Source organism: Hibiscus syriacus, unplaced genomic scaffold (assembly GCF_006381635.1).
Source record: "Hibiscus syriacus cultivar Baekdansim isolate YM2019G1 unplaced genomic scaffold, ASM638163v2 tig00111234_pilon, whole genome shotgun sequence".
Taxonomy (NCBI): Eukaryota; Viridiplantae; Streptophyta; class Magnoliopsida; order Malvales; family Malvaceae; genus Hibiscus; species Hibiscus syriacus.
In genome coordinates, this window is record NW_024063028.1 from 864,249 (window position 1) to 881,159 (window position 16,911).

At 38.3% G+C, this 16,911-nt stretch overlaps 1 protein-coding gene across 1 annotated transcript; it reads right to left on the reverse strand.

The window, feature by feature from the left end:
* Nucleotides 1–8,412: 8,412 nt before the first annotated feature.
* Nucleotides 8,413–13,603, reverse strand: LOC120156743 (probable disease resistance protein At5g63020). The gene is given in 13 exon segments (XM_039168006.1): nucleotides 8,413–8,428; nucleotides 8,484–8,672; nucleotides 8,844–9,047; nucleotides 9,143–9,226; nucleotides 9,376–9,442; nucleotides 9,545–9,590; nucleotides 9,741–9,964; nucleotides 10,045–10,239; nucleotides 10,326–10,550; nucleotides 10,712–10,847; nucleotides 10,892–11,210; nucleotides 11,213–12,235; nucleotides 12,238–13,603. Coding segments are annotated over 12 exon segments (3,945 nt in total). The 5' UTR covers nucleotides 13,571–13,603; the 3' UTR covers nucleotides 8,413–8,428; nucleotides 8,484–8,583.
* Nucleotides 13,604–16,911: the final 3,308 nt, after the last annotated feature.

The window sequence follows — 16,911 nt, forward strand, 5'->3', positions numbered from 1 at the left end:
TTCGCGTATCAAAAAGGAAGAGGAAAAACAACAGATGGAACTAACAGTATACAACGGTCCTCACACATGTTGTGTTGAAGGGTTAACCAAGATCATCCCAACTTGGACTCTGAAGTGATATGCCAAGCCATCATGCTCATGGTAAAAGCAAGCTCTCATATAGCTGTTGCTGTGTTGATTTCAGCTATACAATCGCAATATGAGTACACTATCTCCTATAAAAAAGCTTGGTTGGCAAAACAAAATGCCATCGTCAAACTTCATGGCGAATGGGATGCATCTTACAACGAACTTCCAGGCTGGTTTAGGCTGGTGCGGAGGTTGAATCCTAGGAAATTGTGGACTTCGAAACCTCTTATGCATACCATAATGATCAGTTCTCGATCGATGCCAATTCTATCGGGTTTTTGGACTTACCCACAGTGCGTTAATATTGTCAAATACTGCAACCCTTTGGTCCAATCGACGGGAGTTTCTTGTATGGAAAATACAAGAAAGTTTTATTATTGACAGTTGTCCAAGATGGCAATCGCAACATTCTTCCAGTTGCTTTTGGTCCAATGTGGCAACCACCCTTTGTCCAACATAGGTATTGTCTCCGCACCAATTGCTGCGAACTACCAGGAAGGTAAGAAGAATGATGACGTCAATTAATTGTGTGCATGGGTAAGTGAAACTGATGTAGTTTGTTTTCTTTCGATCATTTTAATTTTGCAAAGAAAGCAAGTTAGTAAGTTATACATTTTTTGATCAGGTTACAATTACTCCTCGAACGTTTGAATCAATGCTTCAAGATTTGCGGGCGAAGACGAGGAAGGATACGATTACATCAGCCTTATCGATAAAGAATGTGGACGAACGCATATGATGGTGGATATCGATATGGACACATGACGACTACTTGGCAGAGACAATCAATTCGGCCTTAAAGGGTGCACGTCACTTACCAGTAGCGGCTTTGGTAAAGACTACATATTTCTTTTGGGGCCTTTTGCGAAGCTCGGGGGACAAGCTCGAACCTGGATGCTAGGCGGTCATGTCTATCACCCTAGATTAGTTGCAGATATATAAAAAAATTTCTGCATCAAATGGAATGTTTGTAACAAGCTTCTCTAGAAGGCATGAAATGTTTCATGTCACAGAGTTGTCGCGACCTCTTCAAGGGATTGAAGCTGTGTCGTTATGAGTAATCTAAGGGACAGAACGTGTGACTGCGGGTTTTTTCAAGCTCTGAAATATCCATGCTCTCATGTGATAGCAACTTGCTCGCATACACGTCAAGACTATAACCAATTTGTGGATCCCATATACCTACTATCTGAAGTTTTTAAGGTATACGAATTTGAGTTTCCCCCTATAGGTAATGATAAAGACCCTGGTGAGGTTCAAGATTGGCTTCCGATTGTACCAAATCTGAGTTTATTGAGGGAGCGTGGTCGTCCAAAATCCAATCGAATTTATTGCGATATGGATATTCGAGAAAGATCTAGACAAGACAGAAGATGTGAGCATTGTAGAAACCCATGACACACTAGAAAAACATGTCCACTTTTGTTGCCATCAAGTAACAATTGATAAGGAAATGTTGTATTTGTTTATCAAATAATAATTCTTGTACTTCAATTTGCATTTACTTCAAGTTAATGTCATTCGATAATCGCTGATGAAGATTAAAAAAACGATACAATAATACGAGATTGAACGTTTGCGTTATATGTGATTATAATAAAAGAGATAATAAGTGACAAACTTAAGAAAGTTATCGAACACAATCATTATATTTTATCAAACTGATAACAGTTTGGTATTTCAAAATAATTTTAAATACAACAAACTTACAATAAGTATTAAATGGTAAATGATAACCAAATTACAATAACTGATATTAAATGATAATAAACAAAATTAACTTAAATACATTAAAAAAAGTTCAACAAATTTAACAAAATAAAGTAAGTATTAAATGAGAAATAATAAAAAATTACAATTAAAAAGTTCAATAAACTAAATATAAATATAATAAAAAACAAAATCTATCGATGCCTGCGACGCGAATGTGTTCCGATGGTGGTGGCTATCGGTCTCGAGGAGGATTTCTTCGTATCACTGGTTGTGACTCCTCGCTGTCATCACCATCATCGTCGTCGTCGTCATCGTCCTGAGTAGGTACATGAGGAGCTGATGACGATGAAGCGCCTCCATAGAATAAGAACCCTGGAGGTGTATGACTGACTATCCCACCGACCTGTGAAAACTGGGAAAACTCATTAAACCCAGACATCGCTGAGTGTGAAAACTGTACAGGAGGTGTCTGTGTTGCGGCCATGGGTGATGAGGTTGAACTAGCCAAATATCCAGTATATGAACCCCAAGTCAGATCTGAAAATAAACCCATAATAGCCTCCAGGAGGGGTCACTGTGACGGTGGCGGCGGCGGGGTCATAAACCATGTGATGGTGGTGGTGCGGCATTGGGTAAGGGAATGGCGACGGCGACATCTGGTAGTGGAAAGGCGGTGGCGGCATCATATATGGTTGCGGTGGCTCCTGTGAAGGTACTGCTGGTGTAGTTGAGGATGAACCAGAAGCACCTGCTCTCCGTCCACAAGTCGGGGGATGATGGTGCTGTGTCGGTGAACGTCTCTGTCGACGTCGCGAAAAGGTCTGCCCTTGTGCATCATCGGGAAGCAGAAACAGTTTCTCGTTACTGTTGAACCACTCAAAATACCCTCAACAACCATTAAGAGGTCATAAAAATGGGCTCTCTACGGGAAGGTGTCGATGTCGATCCTCCCACACGACCCACGCATGATGCATCACCACCAATCTGTATCTATCTTGCTGCGTCTATATGTGCTATGCAACTCATCCATATTGCGAGGTGCTTCTGGAATTGGTTGAAAACAACCAAATTGCCGGAGCACGCGATCAGTGAAGTGCCACTCGACGGTCGCATAACAAATCAAAGGGACCATCGCCATCCAAACATCTGATGAGCCCCTCAACTCAGGTGGGATCACCGCCCTCACATCATCAGTAGAATATGCCACTCATTCAAACTAAAACAAATATATATAATTTTTATTAAAATAATAATCTAATTATATAACTATAATCGATTTTTAAACATTAAAATTCATATCTGTGTGCCAGCCTGCTGATCGATGAGCACCCTATTTTTTTCTAAATCATCAGGTAGCTCCTGATGATTTTTCCTATCAGTGGACCACCTATTCGAGGAAAAATTTATTATAGTCATAAAATGATTATATACGAAATCAGTTTTACAATTACCTCAATAGTAGTGGAAATACGAATGGGTTCTTGACAACGGGACATAAAAAGGACAATCGATACCATGCCCAAGACTGCAGCAGCAGGAGACATCCGCCGATAACATTACGCCTGTAGTCAATGGCTCGACACATCTCTTTGTACAGGAAAGCCAAAACTGTCGAGCCCCAACTGAGTGATCCGACCAGATGAAAGTCGCCAAGGTGTCGCAACCACATACAGTGAACTTGGTTGTGCAATTTGTCCGGCATCAACAACTTTCCTATCAGTTGCAGTATGTATGCCCGTGCATACATTTTAACTTCATCCTCAGACGCGTCCTCGCTCAAATGACGAAAATTGGCATCTAACCAATTTAACGGTATCCGACCACCATTAAAATTTTTTGGAACACGTCCTAGATTATCCCGACACAAAGCAGTCCAGGAACCATGCGCGATCCCCGATATCACATCTCCATCCACTGGAAGCCTCAGGTGCATAGAAACATCCTCAAGTGTAATTGTGCACTCTCCGCACGGAAGATGGAATGTGTGGGTCTCCGGCCTCCACCGCTCTACTAAGGCATAAATCAGGTCTGGCTCTATCTTACAGTGACCCTGATATCTACCTATGTAACTGAATCCAGCCTCTACTAAATACAGTAAGACACGGCTATGTATCACTAACTTAAAATTCCTAATAAAATGATTTAATACACGGTTCTTCTCCTAAAATTAAATAAATTACAAAAATTAATTCTTAATCTAATAATCATGCATTAAATAAATCAACAAATTATTACTAATAGTTTAAATTAAATTAAAACATTAAAATGTTACCGTATCAGCAAAGTGTCGAGATATATGATTTGCATCCAAGCGAAGTAGATCGTCTGCCATTTTATATCTGCAAAAAAATTAAATAAGTAAAATATTAAATAAATTAAATATTTAAATAAATTAAGTACAAAATATTAAAAATATAATAAAATATACCTTAGAATAGATTATAAGAGTATTTGAGAGACGTTTAGAGAATTTGTTGTGATGAAAGTGATTGAGGATGAAGGTATTTATAGGGAGGTTTGGGGATATTAAAGTCGGGGGTGGTTGTGTAATCACACCTAAGGCGCGTCGCAGGGGCCGCGCCTTACTGACATGTGTCAGATTCACAGGGAAGACACGGCCCCTGCCCCGCGCCTTAGGTGTAATTACACACCTACTCCGCATCCACGTGTAGCTATGTCAGCATAAGGCGCGCTTCAGGGGGCGCGCCTTACCCCACGTGACACCAAATTATCATATAACGCGGTGCAGGGGGCGCGCTTTACTGCTAAAGGTGTTAGATCAAAAAATATAGTCTGACCGATATTATATTAATAAATATACCGATCACCGGTGATTTTTCAGAAAAAAACCGACAAATTATTATGAAACTGAATTTATTTATTTTTATTTTGTAAACTGTTTATAAAATTAAAATATAATTCACCTCCAATGTACGGAATAGTTTCGAACGTGGGTGATCAATGGCCTTTTGTCACCATTGTTTTTTTAGTGGAAAAAACACGGCATTCGCCCCTTTTTATTGACTTTCTAAATGGTTTTCTTTTATTCAATTATTAAAATATCACTCTCGATCTATAAGTGTACATTTTTATTTACAAAATTTTACAACATAATATTTCGATAAAAAATTTATAAGAATTATTTATGCTTTAATTTATAATATTAATAATTTGTAATATTATAAGTATTCAATTCTGAATACCCATTCTATTAAAAGGTACCAAATCATCGTGAGATGTGCTTTAACATTCCAGAAAGATTTTGGTATCCATAACGTGAATGATTAGCAAATCCAACACATAATTTTTGTTTAACATAAAAAGCATATTTCCCTTTTTGCTACTTTTTGTTTTGTGCCATTGTAAATCTTTGGATAAGCTTAGAGTTTGTCCACCTCACATTGGTTGACCATTTTGTAAAGGGGTGGATTTTTATTCTTCTTCTTCCTGGATTTCTTTGTGTAACAAAGACAGCCATTACTCAAACCATATTCCTTAATCGACGAGCCATTAACATTCACAAAAACAGTTGGCCGAGCCTTGATTTGATTGGAACCATGAATTCGTCGAATATGTTCAACCGTAATTAATTATAAACGATAATATACTTGTCATTAAGTGCCCAATCATCATCCAAAATCTTGTAAAGTAAATACGTTGATCAGTAAACAAAGAAAGAATGTTATTGTTTGCATTTACCAATGAGGTAATTACCAATAGAAGTGGAATGAATTCTGGTTGAACAGACCATCATCCCTTGCTACGAGGAACGTATTAGTGATAAAAACAAATGTAGTCAGTATCTTATTGTTCTACGTTTCGGTCTACCATTAGTGTGTATTTGTATTTGATAATCGGTTGGGAAGGTTATCTTCGTGCTTCTATATATTAGCTTTCGTTTCGTAAAATTTTAGATTTAAATAGTTAGGGTTTACTTGTTTCCCGGTAATTGTTTTTCCGAGAACTATTTTCTTTTTTTCTAGTATTATTGGTGGAAAATAGAAAGTCATTGTAATTTATTTTATTGGTCAACAAATTTTCCTTTACATTTTATGTAAATATAACTTACGGTTTAATTTTTCGTAAAACGTTTCATGAACTTTTCACTTCAAAACATAAAAGTTTAAAATAATATTATTTTATTATTTAATATTAATATATTATTTAAATACTATTTTAATAAATATATTAATTATTAAAAACATATTTATTAATAGTTTTAATAATATAATATTATACTTTTAATGCTTTAATAATATTTTTAATTATATTATTTATTGCATTAAATATTTATAATAAATAGTCTGTGAAATATTTATTAACAAGTGAAAAATGATTTACACAACACCATCTAAACATCGTAAAATGATTTTCAAAAATTGTTTTTCAATGAATGTAAATCATTTTATAAAAAATCATTTTCTTTAATTTGTTTTACATTAAATAAACGGACTCTTAATAAACAGTAACGGAAACACGTGAGGTGAAAAGGGGCATGACCCACCATAACTTTTATGATTTAATTGTATTTTAATCCATTAAAAATTTTGAAACCATTGAAATTAAGTCGAAACCATTGAAATTAACTCCTAACCATTGTTAATAAATTTCTATAACCTCGTATCCACGATGTCATCTCGTACATAACCACCACTTGGCAGTTGTTTTCACCTTCTATAAATGCCCTACAGCCTCTCATCATTTTCTTTGCACTCAAAAAGGAACAAAGATTCTCAGCTCCTGCAATAGACTAAACTTGCAGCTTTAGTTTAGCAAAACCGTGATGACGATAAGACGAGGTAATCTAGCAAACTGGAGCTGCCGTGCTGCAAATGCATACATACATATACAAAAGAAGAGGACAGGTTGGTAATTGTGAGTGAAGGAAGGTGACAGAAGAGAGGGAGCACACAGAGTTGTGTCTAGCATGAGAGGCTCGTGCTTGAAGCTTTATGTGCTTGCTCTCTTCTGTCACGTAACTCTCTCACTTCCTCCCCTATATTGTATTTATCATTTTTTTAAAGTGCATCATCAACTTATTGTTGGCTAGTTTCTTATGAAGTTTTCTTAATGATTATTCATTATGTCATTTTTCATGATTTTTTACGACTAATATTACATATGTATACGTATGTATATGAATCAATTGATACTCGTCAACCTGCAATTCATTGGCAAAGTATCTGCTTGGACTCTGAAGTTCAGTAAGGTAGGTTACAGATTTCCAATATGTGAAGTTGAATAAGTTGGGTTCCACATTTCCTATATGTGTATAAGCTAGTTGGTATAATCATTTGTATCTAATTTATTAGTAGACTAATAAGAGTTAAGTATAGTTTAAGTTTATTACAAGGATGACCCTCATGACCTAATTTGTTTCATTTATAACATTAGAACTCAAGTTTTTTGTTTAAGAGACAATGTCTAATCTTATTATATCAGTCGTTAATCCATAAGGCTTTTTAAAAATATAGATATAAATAAAGGACAATTTTAATAGTCACAGAGGATAGTAAATATAAAGTCGAAATGGCCTGTCGTCAACGCTAGCTGCAACAGGTTTTTAGAAGCGCAAAATCGCGAAGTTCTAAGTTTGAACGACAGGACATGAGCATGGCTACTGCCAGCACGGAGGTTCTCCGCGAAGACGACCACCATTGAGATTGCCTTCAAGGGAGGAAACGGTAACAGACGCACCGTTTGATGGGCGGCGGATAATTTGAAAACTGATTGTTTCGTATTGATCCACGTCATTCCAGCAATATCCTCTGTCCCAGCTCCATGCAACACTAAAATTGTTTTTTGTACAGGAAATACTGTGGAGCTAGTTTTCAGATGCATATGTAAACTTTTAATGGCTATGGAATATTCTTCAGCAATGTGTAGTATAGGAAGCTGAAGGGTCCTATGGCACCTAATACTGTCCTGAAGAGTGCTCAGACAGAAGAATTAGCTCGAATAGCACTGAAATGTTCAAAGCTTAGATGCAGGGACAGATCTGATCTAGGCACACAGATTCTACCGATTCTCGAAAGACTTGTCAATGTTGCAGATGGAAGATTAAAGTTCGAAATGTACAATGCATATGCTCCGACACACTTCTGTCCAATCCTTCAGGTTGAAAACTGTCAGCATAACTGATTTAAGCTTAAGCACGATCCTGCATATGTAAAACCATCGGCAGCAATCTGAGGGACATCCATCACATTGTTGCCGATGGTTTTACGTATGAGCACAAGAGCAATGAAGGCATGGATCAAGAAACACAACATATCACCGTTACAAAGCATCAGCTTCAGCATTCCGTATTGACTCCAAATCACACACTACGCACTGCCTATACGACTGGAAGTCACAGGTGACATTATCTAGTATATTATATTAAGCAGGTTGCATGCCATGATTCCTTTTCGAGGAAGTTACAAGACATTGTTCCAAGATGAAAAATAACCATCCATCCATTCCCTGCAACTGAAGAAATCAAATAGGAATACATAGAAAAAAATGTGGGCACAGGGTGATGTCTACAACTAGATTTGCACATCACTTTGTGTATGCATGAAAGAAGACACTCTAGTATAAAGATTTTTTCATTTCTTAAGCTGTCTTAGAATATAATTCAGAATATAAATCCTTGGCATTTTCTATTATTATATACATGATCTGGATCCAGAGAGAAAAAGGGACTTGAGATATTATCTTTGAAGAAATCCAGTTTTGAATGCTAAAACATCTCAGGCGTCAAACTTGTGTGAATTCTAGAGCATTTGCATCTGGATCTCGTGTAAAAATTGCCGGCCTCCCGGATCGGCTAAGAGTGTAAGGAATACCTGCAATATCAATATGCAACAATAGCACAATAAGATATCCTCCTCCGTTTGTGACTTACAGAGCTACATGAGAAATGTGCTATTAGAAAGCTAGAAACTAAAAGATACCATGCAAATTAACATGCAATGAGATACATGGATGACCCTGGAATAAACGCAAAAGGATCTTACCAGCTTTGTCAAGGATTGCTTGCAGCTTAGATACATCTCGAATTGAAATACAAGCATGACGGTCACGGCCTCCATGTTCGGGTCTTCCAGTTAAAGGGTCTGGATTCGGAAGTTCCATCAAATGAATCATCTCAGAACCTACCCACAACCAAGCACCTCTATATGGAAGCTTATCATGAGGCCTAGCCTCATTTATTTGAAGACCTAAACATTCAGAAGCAGATGCTCAGTTTCTAAATCTCTTCTTTCATACGAAAAACAAATAAATATTTAATCAGTGTAGAAAATGGAATACATACCTAAAATATTCTGATAAAATTCAAGTGATCTTTCAAGGTTTTCACACAGAATCCCGACATGGAGCATCCCAACAACTCCATAATCTACATCAATGAAGATGCTTCAATGTAATTTCAACCAAAATTGGAAAAACATCAAATGTAGGAATGTCAATTCTCAACAAAAAAAGACCCAAAAAACAAGAATTTTCTTTAATGATTTTAAATCGAAAAGTTTGAATATCGTTGTGCACCTGCACTGCTGAAGTAGGATGAGAGGTCCACTTCCACATCGTCGTACATCTTCACGAACGGCAGTTCCTGGATTCAGATCGAAAAGCGTATATGTTAAGGCTCTATCGGTATCCATTGACTTAACAACAATAGGGACCAGGCCACAAATCGATGCCGATATTTACTTACCAGTAGTTCAGGAGCAGACTTTCTTTCCTTTGGGTCTTTCTGGAGGCTGTAATTGGTAAAAGAAACAATAGCTTAGCTTCATGAACACACAAGTTCAAGCAATTCCATAAAGTCAAGGTAATGAAACTCAATAACTTGTTATGGTGCAAATATGACATATAAATCCGTTTCACATGCATTAAACCATAATCCTTACCATGCAGAAATAAAAGAGCAGAACTCTGGCGAAAATTGATCTGAAGGTACACAAGGTGCTGGTCCTTCAACAATATGTTCCATAAGTTCAAAAAAGCTCGTCCATTCTTCCGCATGCTCCGGCGGCGAATATGGGAATTTGCCGGTTGCACACTCGAGCAACACTATCCCCAAGCTCCAAATGTCGGCGTCGACACCATAACTGCTTCCACAAATTCTCTCAGGCTACAAAAGAAACAAATAGCAGAAATTAAAAAGCTAATGAGCTCTGAACAAGTAAAATACAGACACCACAAATTACTTACAGACATATAGTTGTATGTGCCAACAAAAGTGTTGGCTCTTTTGTTGGCTAGTCCTACGTAACTTATCAGTTCTGCACTCTCGCCGAAGTCGGTGATCTTAACTTCCCCCCTGTGATTTATTAACAACTTCGATGGCTTTATGTCTCGATGGATAACATGTACTTCGTGATGAAGATAAATCAAGCCCTTGAGCGTCTGCATTAAAGAGAAGAATTTCAAATTGCCAATCAGAACACATCTAAGAACAACCTATAATTAATTTGATGTTCAAACGTACCGACCTGTTTACAGATTGCGGCAAGATAGGGTTCTGGAATCGATTTAACCTTCTTCAGAAAGTCTGCAAGGGATCCACCATCCATATACTCCAAGATGTTTGACATGACACCATCCTTATAGGAAGACGAATAATGAACAACAACAAATGGACATCGAGACGACTGAATCGATCTCCATTTTCTTGCAATTTGGCTGAGAACAGACTCCTCAATATCCATTTCAATGATCTGTTATAAGAATGCTGTGTTAGAACTCAAAACTTACATATGGAGCTAAAACATTTAACTTCATTACCATTGAGGTGATACATGTAAAGTTGTGGAAATATTGTTGACAGAACAGAAGTTATTCCTTAAACCATGTTCTTAGATGGAATAGGCTATATTACCTTTAATGCAAAAAGTTGGCCAGTCCATTTGTGTTGAACCAATTGCACAGTTGAACTATAACCTTTACTGATAACTTTAATAACATCCAAATCTTGTGATGATATGACAGCAGGAGTCTCAGGATGAGGACGAGGAAGATAAGCACGATAAGATGAAGAGAAGCAGCAAGAATAGGATCAGCAGGAATAGGAGGAACAGGAGCAGGACGAGGGGGATATAGATTTTGTATGAGCTCGGATGGGGTGGATACGAATTTCGAGCAACAAACATGCTTAACAGCTTCATCATCCCAAATCAAATCATTCCACCACTCTATTTCTCCTATAATTTTCTGCAATAGATTTGCACTTCCCAAGTCAAACGGAAGTAGCCTCAACAATTGGCACTTGGATACTTCAATCTCCAACAGAGAAGGAAAGCAACTTGACGATGGACAAATGCGTTTCAGATTTAGCAGGCGAGTCAAATAAACGGTTTTCAACCGGGGGAATGCCATTTCTCACTTGTAACTTCCTTAAGCGCCTCACAGTCGAAAATTTTAAGAATCTCGAGGTTTCTAGCATAAGCAAGGGCATTAAGGTTCAACAACAGAGGGCAAACTCCTATGCTTACCTTACTAAGGTTGCCAACCTTACAGCCTACTGATACTTTGAACTCTTTGAGTGAACTGCAACGAAATATCTCAAGACTTTCGAGATTGCTTACCTCTTCTGTAAAATGTAGCGAAATCAAGCCATTGCATTCCATGACTGTTAATTTCCTAATGCAACTCCTTAAAATGTAGGATTGCAGAATTTTTTCCAGGGAAGGGGCACAGAATATGGTGATACATATTTTGTTTATGTGATTCAAACACTCCAAAGCTTCTAAAAAGTCGATTTCGTCGTAAGGCATACTTTCCACCGAACTGAAGTGCTCATCGACTCCATTGATTTTACTATAAACTTGCAAAAGTAAAAGATTAGATATCACCTCCTTTGGTATCCATTTAAGATTCATAGTATAATCTAACAGCAAACACCTGAGGTTTCTCAAATTTCCAAGGTCAGTAGGCAACTTTTCTAGGCTTGTCAATGACAAATTAAGATATTTCAAAGTTTTCGCATTTCCAATATTGGAAGGTAACTCAACTAAGCTTCTGTTACCTGACAAATCCAAAACTTTCAAAACCGGCATAGAATCGAAGAATCTGTCCGGAAAAGATATTATCTCTCCATCTCTTAAGAGCAAAGTTGTAAGATAAGGGCAAGATGGTGAGCGACTTATGTTCACTTTGGTAATGATACAACCAAACAAGGAAATCCAGTTTGCCACTTCCCATTTTCGGAGTTCTCGATCGGTAAGCCTTCCGCTTTTAGCGACCAAAACCTTGTTCTTATTTCTTCCTTGATCCCGGGCCAACCACAGGGCCATGTGACGGAATATGTCATGCATTCTAACACATTGCTTAGACTCGTCAGTTTCAAGTAAATAAGCAGACTTTAAAGCATCGACTATAAATCCTCCACGATCACATGGATTTGACCATGTAAGAAACCTTCTCCTACCCATAGATCGATAAGTTCATCGATCCTAATGTTATAGTCCTCAGGGAATAGAGAACAATACAGAAAGCAGTTTTGTTCTTTGGCTTCTTTCAAGTTATCATAGCTAAACTTGAGAAGAGGAAACACATGACCTCCCATTCCTGCAATCTCTGATGGATGAGAATGTAACAGCTCGATTGTATGACGCCATTGTCGGGGATTGTCTAAACCAGCCATTGCTCTTGCAAAAGTGAGGAGAGCAAGTGGCAACCCTCTACATTTCCTAGCACACGTATTCGCCAACTCCGAGAGATCAGCATCGCTACTTAGAACACTTACGCCTACAGTCATCCTAAACAAACTCAATGCCTCCTCTGGTGGTAAACACTTGACTTCAATCGTCTCATGAGCTGTGCTGAAAAAGTTTAAGTACAACCGCAGTGATCGGGTTGTGAATATTACTTTGGACTGGTTCCGATAACCGGACAGTTTGATGCCGAGTCTTATGAGATCAAAGGGTTCCCATACATTGTCCAGTAAAAACACAAACTTGTTGCGTTTCAAAACTCTAAATATCTCAGCCCCTTTCTCGTCCTCGCCTGACTGGTTCCATATCTCATCAGGTATGTCCAGTTTCTTCCTAATCAACTCTTGAATTTTCTGTATGTAACCCTCTCCTGTAGGCACCATGGCCCAAATGACAACATCAAAATCATGGCTTCTCCTATGGAATTCATTGCAAACTTTCTTCAAAAGGGTCGTCTTCCCAACACCGCCTTGTCCACATAATCTAATGATTCTAACATTTTCATTCTCAATTGCTTCCCATACCTTGTCAACCGCAGAGTCTAAGCCAACAGTGTTCTCCAATGGCCACTCAGGCATTAGAAGACTGTTACGTGGTGGCTTAAAAACAATGGCGGATTCTGAGTAGAAACGCTCCGCCTTATTCAGAAGCTCCTTCACGGAATCCATCTTCTTAACGACTCGTTTCCCGATCTTGTAGGTGGACTTCAGGTTCCTGGGGCAGCAATCTCCAACACATTTGTTTCGAAGTTCATCGTCGCCTTGTTGAATAATTATGTTCACTTCTCCGAGCATGGCTTCTGCAAGTGTCAGCCATAGCGCCACGTCCTCCGTGCGTCTCAGTCGTTGTTGCTGTTCGAGGGCTTCCACCTTAGCCCGCACATCGCGTCGGCGGTGGTTGAGTACTTCACATCCGGCTTGCAAGCTGAGCAGATTTTCTTCCAGATGGTGTATGTAGGCCACATGTCTGGCACTACAATGCCACAAGCAGGTTCCAATGTCTAATATGGGGCTCAAGCAATCCATGAGTGTTCTTTCATCTAAAAAAAATCATAAAGCTTGTAAAAGGTTAGAACAAAAAGATGAGGCTAAAGAGAAGAAACCTTTTGCTTTTTGGCTACTTGATGACCATTGTGAAAAAGCAGGTACTGGGTCTTCGTCAATGGCTGGGCCATGTACATATTTTTACCCGTCATCAACACTGGTAACAGGGATAGATTATGTTGAACAAATCTACTCTCTCAGCGACAAATTAGGCGTTTTTCTCGAAAAGTTACTGGTGACAGGTATATTTATTGATCTAATATCGGTCAGATTATATTTTTTGATCTAACACCTTTAGCAGTAAACTGCGTCCCTTGGACCGCGCTACATGTTGATTTGACGTCACGTAGGGAAAGGCGCCTCTGAAATTCGCCTTATGTTAATATGGGATATACGTGTGTAAAGCGCGGCCTATGGGGCGTCTTACGCCACGTAAGGGTATAGCGCAGGGCAGATGTCGCGCCTTACCTTTAATTCTGATTTATATATAACGCGGGGCAGGAGTCGCGCCATATCTTTAACTGATATAATTATATAAGGCTTTCCCGGTTATAAATACCCTTCTCCCCGATTAAGTTTCTCATATCTCCTCATATCTCTCTTCTCAACTTATATATTAATACAACAATTCCGTCAACGAATCAATAATTATGACAATTTTCTCATATTTTATTCAGAAGTTCGTTCGATTTTTCGTTATAAGATAATTTTGTGATAATTTTTTTATTATATTTATTGTTTATTATGATTATTTGAAAAAATATTATACTAATTGTTGTCAATTAATTTCTGTGTTTGTAAAATTAGAAAGCATGAATATACGTCGAAATAATCTTGCGGTACAAGTAATAATATAAAATTATATTATTTAAATTATTTACGTTTATGTGTACAAATTTTATTTTGTTATATTTTCGTTAATATATTATTTATTTAATCAGCATTGTTTTAGTTGTTTTTTTTGCAGATAAAATATTGCCGCACTTTTAAACTCAAAGAATGACGCGAACTACTGCTATTGTTTATTATGATGGTTAAATTCGAGAAGATGAAATCGATGTTGTTTTCGTATCAAATGAGCGTGTTAAAATATCATTGAAGAGAAACATAACTCTTGAGGAGCTGATAACGAAGATTTCGAGGAAGATTAATGTTGGAAGTAGTAGAAGAATATCGTCGTTACAGTACAGATTTCCAACATCATTGTTGTCATTAACTTATACAGCGTTCGAACTTTTGAACAATGATGATGTTGAAATGATGGTTGAAGCTCAAAGTAATTATTCAGACGCCGATATTGAAATGTATGCAAATTTTATTCAAGTGCATGCCTTTCGGGGTCAATCATTAAGCTCCCACTATGGGCTGGCTGAACAAGTTGATCAAGTTGACAGCCCGACGACAGTAATGTGTAATGATTTTTAATGTCATAATGTGGAGACATTTATCCGCAACTCCTTGAGATATGTACCGAGGTGGGTCGACGAACAATCTGTATGGCAACATCGCGTCCAGTTCAAGGGGAAGGCATTCATCTGCAAATTTGTTTGACCTTAATATAGAGATATCATCGACGCAACCATATGTACAGTTTTCATTTGACACGATGGCTTCAAGCTCCAGGGGGAGGCATTCGACTGCGAGCTTTTTCGATCTGAATGTCGATATGTCTTCCAGTTCAAGGGGAAGGCGTCCAAGTAGTAGGTTCTTCGACCTAAATGTGGATAGCATGGAGGAACCATCATCTCCACCAGAAGAACTGCTTCGTGAGCCTGGTGCGGATGGTGCTGAGACTGGACTATTCATTCACCCAGAATCACCGCAATTCAACTCCGATGATGAAGATGATGTGGATGAAGTTCCAGTAAATGTGACACAAATAGACCCTCCAACACACATGTATGAACCTGATTATGGTGCAATGTATGGGCCAGAATTTGCGGATATGCCTCATCTCGGTGACTATGGATACTACTCATCAATAAATAATGGTGAGTTATATTTAGGCATGGAGTTTTCAAGCAAAGAAGAAATGATGATGGCTATAAAAAATTACAATATCCGTAATTCAGTTCAATCGAGAGTCGACCGCTCCACGACAGAAAAATATGTACGCTATTGTGCCCGACGAGAAAACGGATGTAATTGGATGGTTCGCGTATCAAAAAGGAAGAGGAAAAACAACAGATGTGAACTAACAGTATACAACGGTCCTCACACATGTTGTGTTGAAGGGGTTAACCAAGATCATCCCAACTTGGACTCTGAAGTGATATGCCAAGCCATCATGCCCATGGTAAAAGCAAGCTCTCATATAGCTGTTGTTGTGTTGATTTCAGCTATACAATCGCAGTATGAGTACACTATCTCCTATAAAAAAAGCTTGGTTGGCAAAACAAAATGCCATCGTCAAACTTTATGGCGAATGGGATGCATCTTACAACGAACTTCCAGGCTGGTTTAGGCTGGTGCGGAGGTTGAATCCTAGGAAATTGTGGACTTCGAAACCTCTTATGCATACCATAATGATCAAGTTCTCCTCGATCGATGCCAATTCTATCGGGTTTTTGGACTTACCCACAGTGCGTTAATATTGTAAAAATACTGCAACCCTTTGGTCCAAATCGACGGGAGTTTCTTGTATGGAAAATACAAGAAAGTTTTATTATTGACAGTTGTCCAAGATGGCAATCGCAACATTCTTCCAGTTGCTTTTGCTCTTGTCGAAGGAGAAGATACAAATTCTTGGGCTTTTTCCTCCGAAATTTACGTGCACGTGTTATCACGAGGGAAAACATCTGTGTCATTTCATATCGCGGAGCTGAGATCAAAGCAGCAATAGAGTCTTTGGGTCCAATGTGGCAACCACCCTTTGTCCAACATAGGTATTGTCTCCGACACATTGCTGCGAACTACCATGGAAGGTACAAGAAGAATGATGAGCGTCAATTAATTGTGTGCATGGGTAAGTGAAACTGATGTAGTTTGTTTTCTTTCGATCATTTTAATTTTGCAAAGAAAGCAAGTTAGTAAGTTATACATTTTTTGATCAGGTTACGAATTACTTCCTCGAACGTTTGAATCAATGCTTCAAGATTTGCGGGTGAAGAACGAGGAAGGATACGATTACATCAGCCTCATCGATAAAGAAATGTGGATGAACGCATATGATGGTGGATATCGATATGGACACATGACGACCAACTTGGCAGAGACAATCAATTCGGCCTTAAAGGGTGCACGTCACTTACCAGTAGCGGCTTTGGTAAAGACTACATATTTTCTTTTGGGGCCGCTTTTTGCGAAGCTCGGGGGACAAGCTC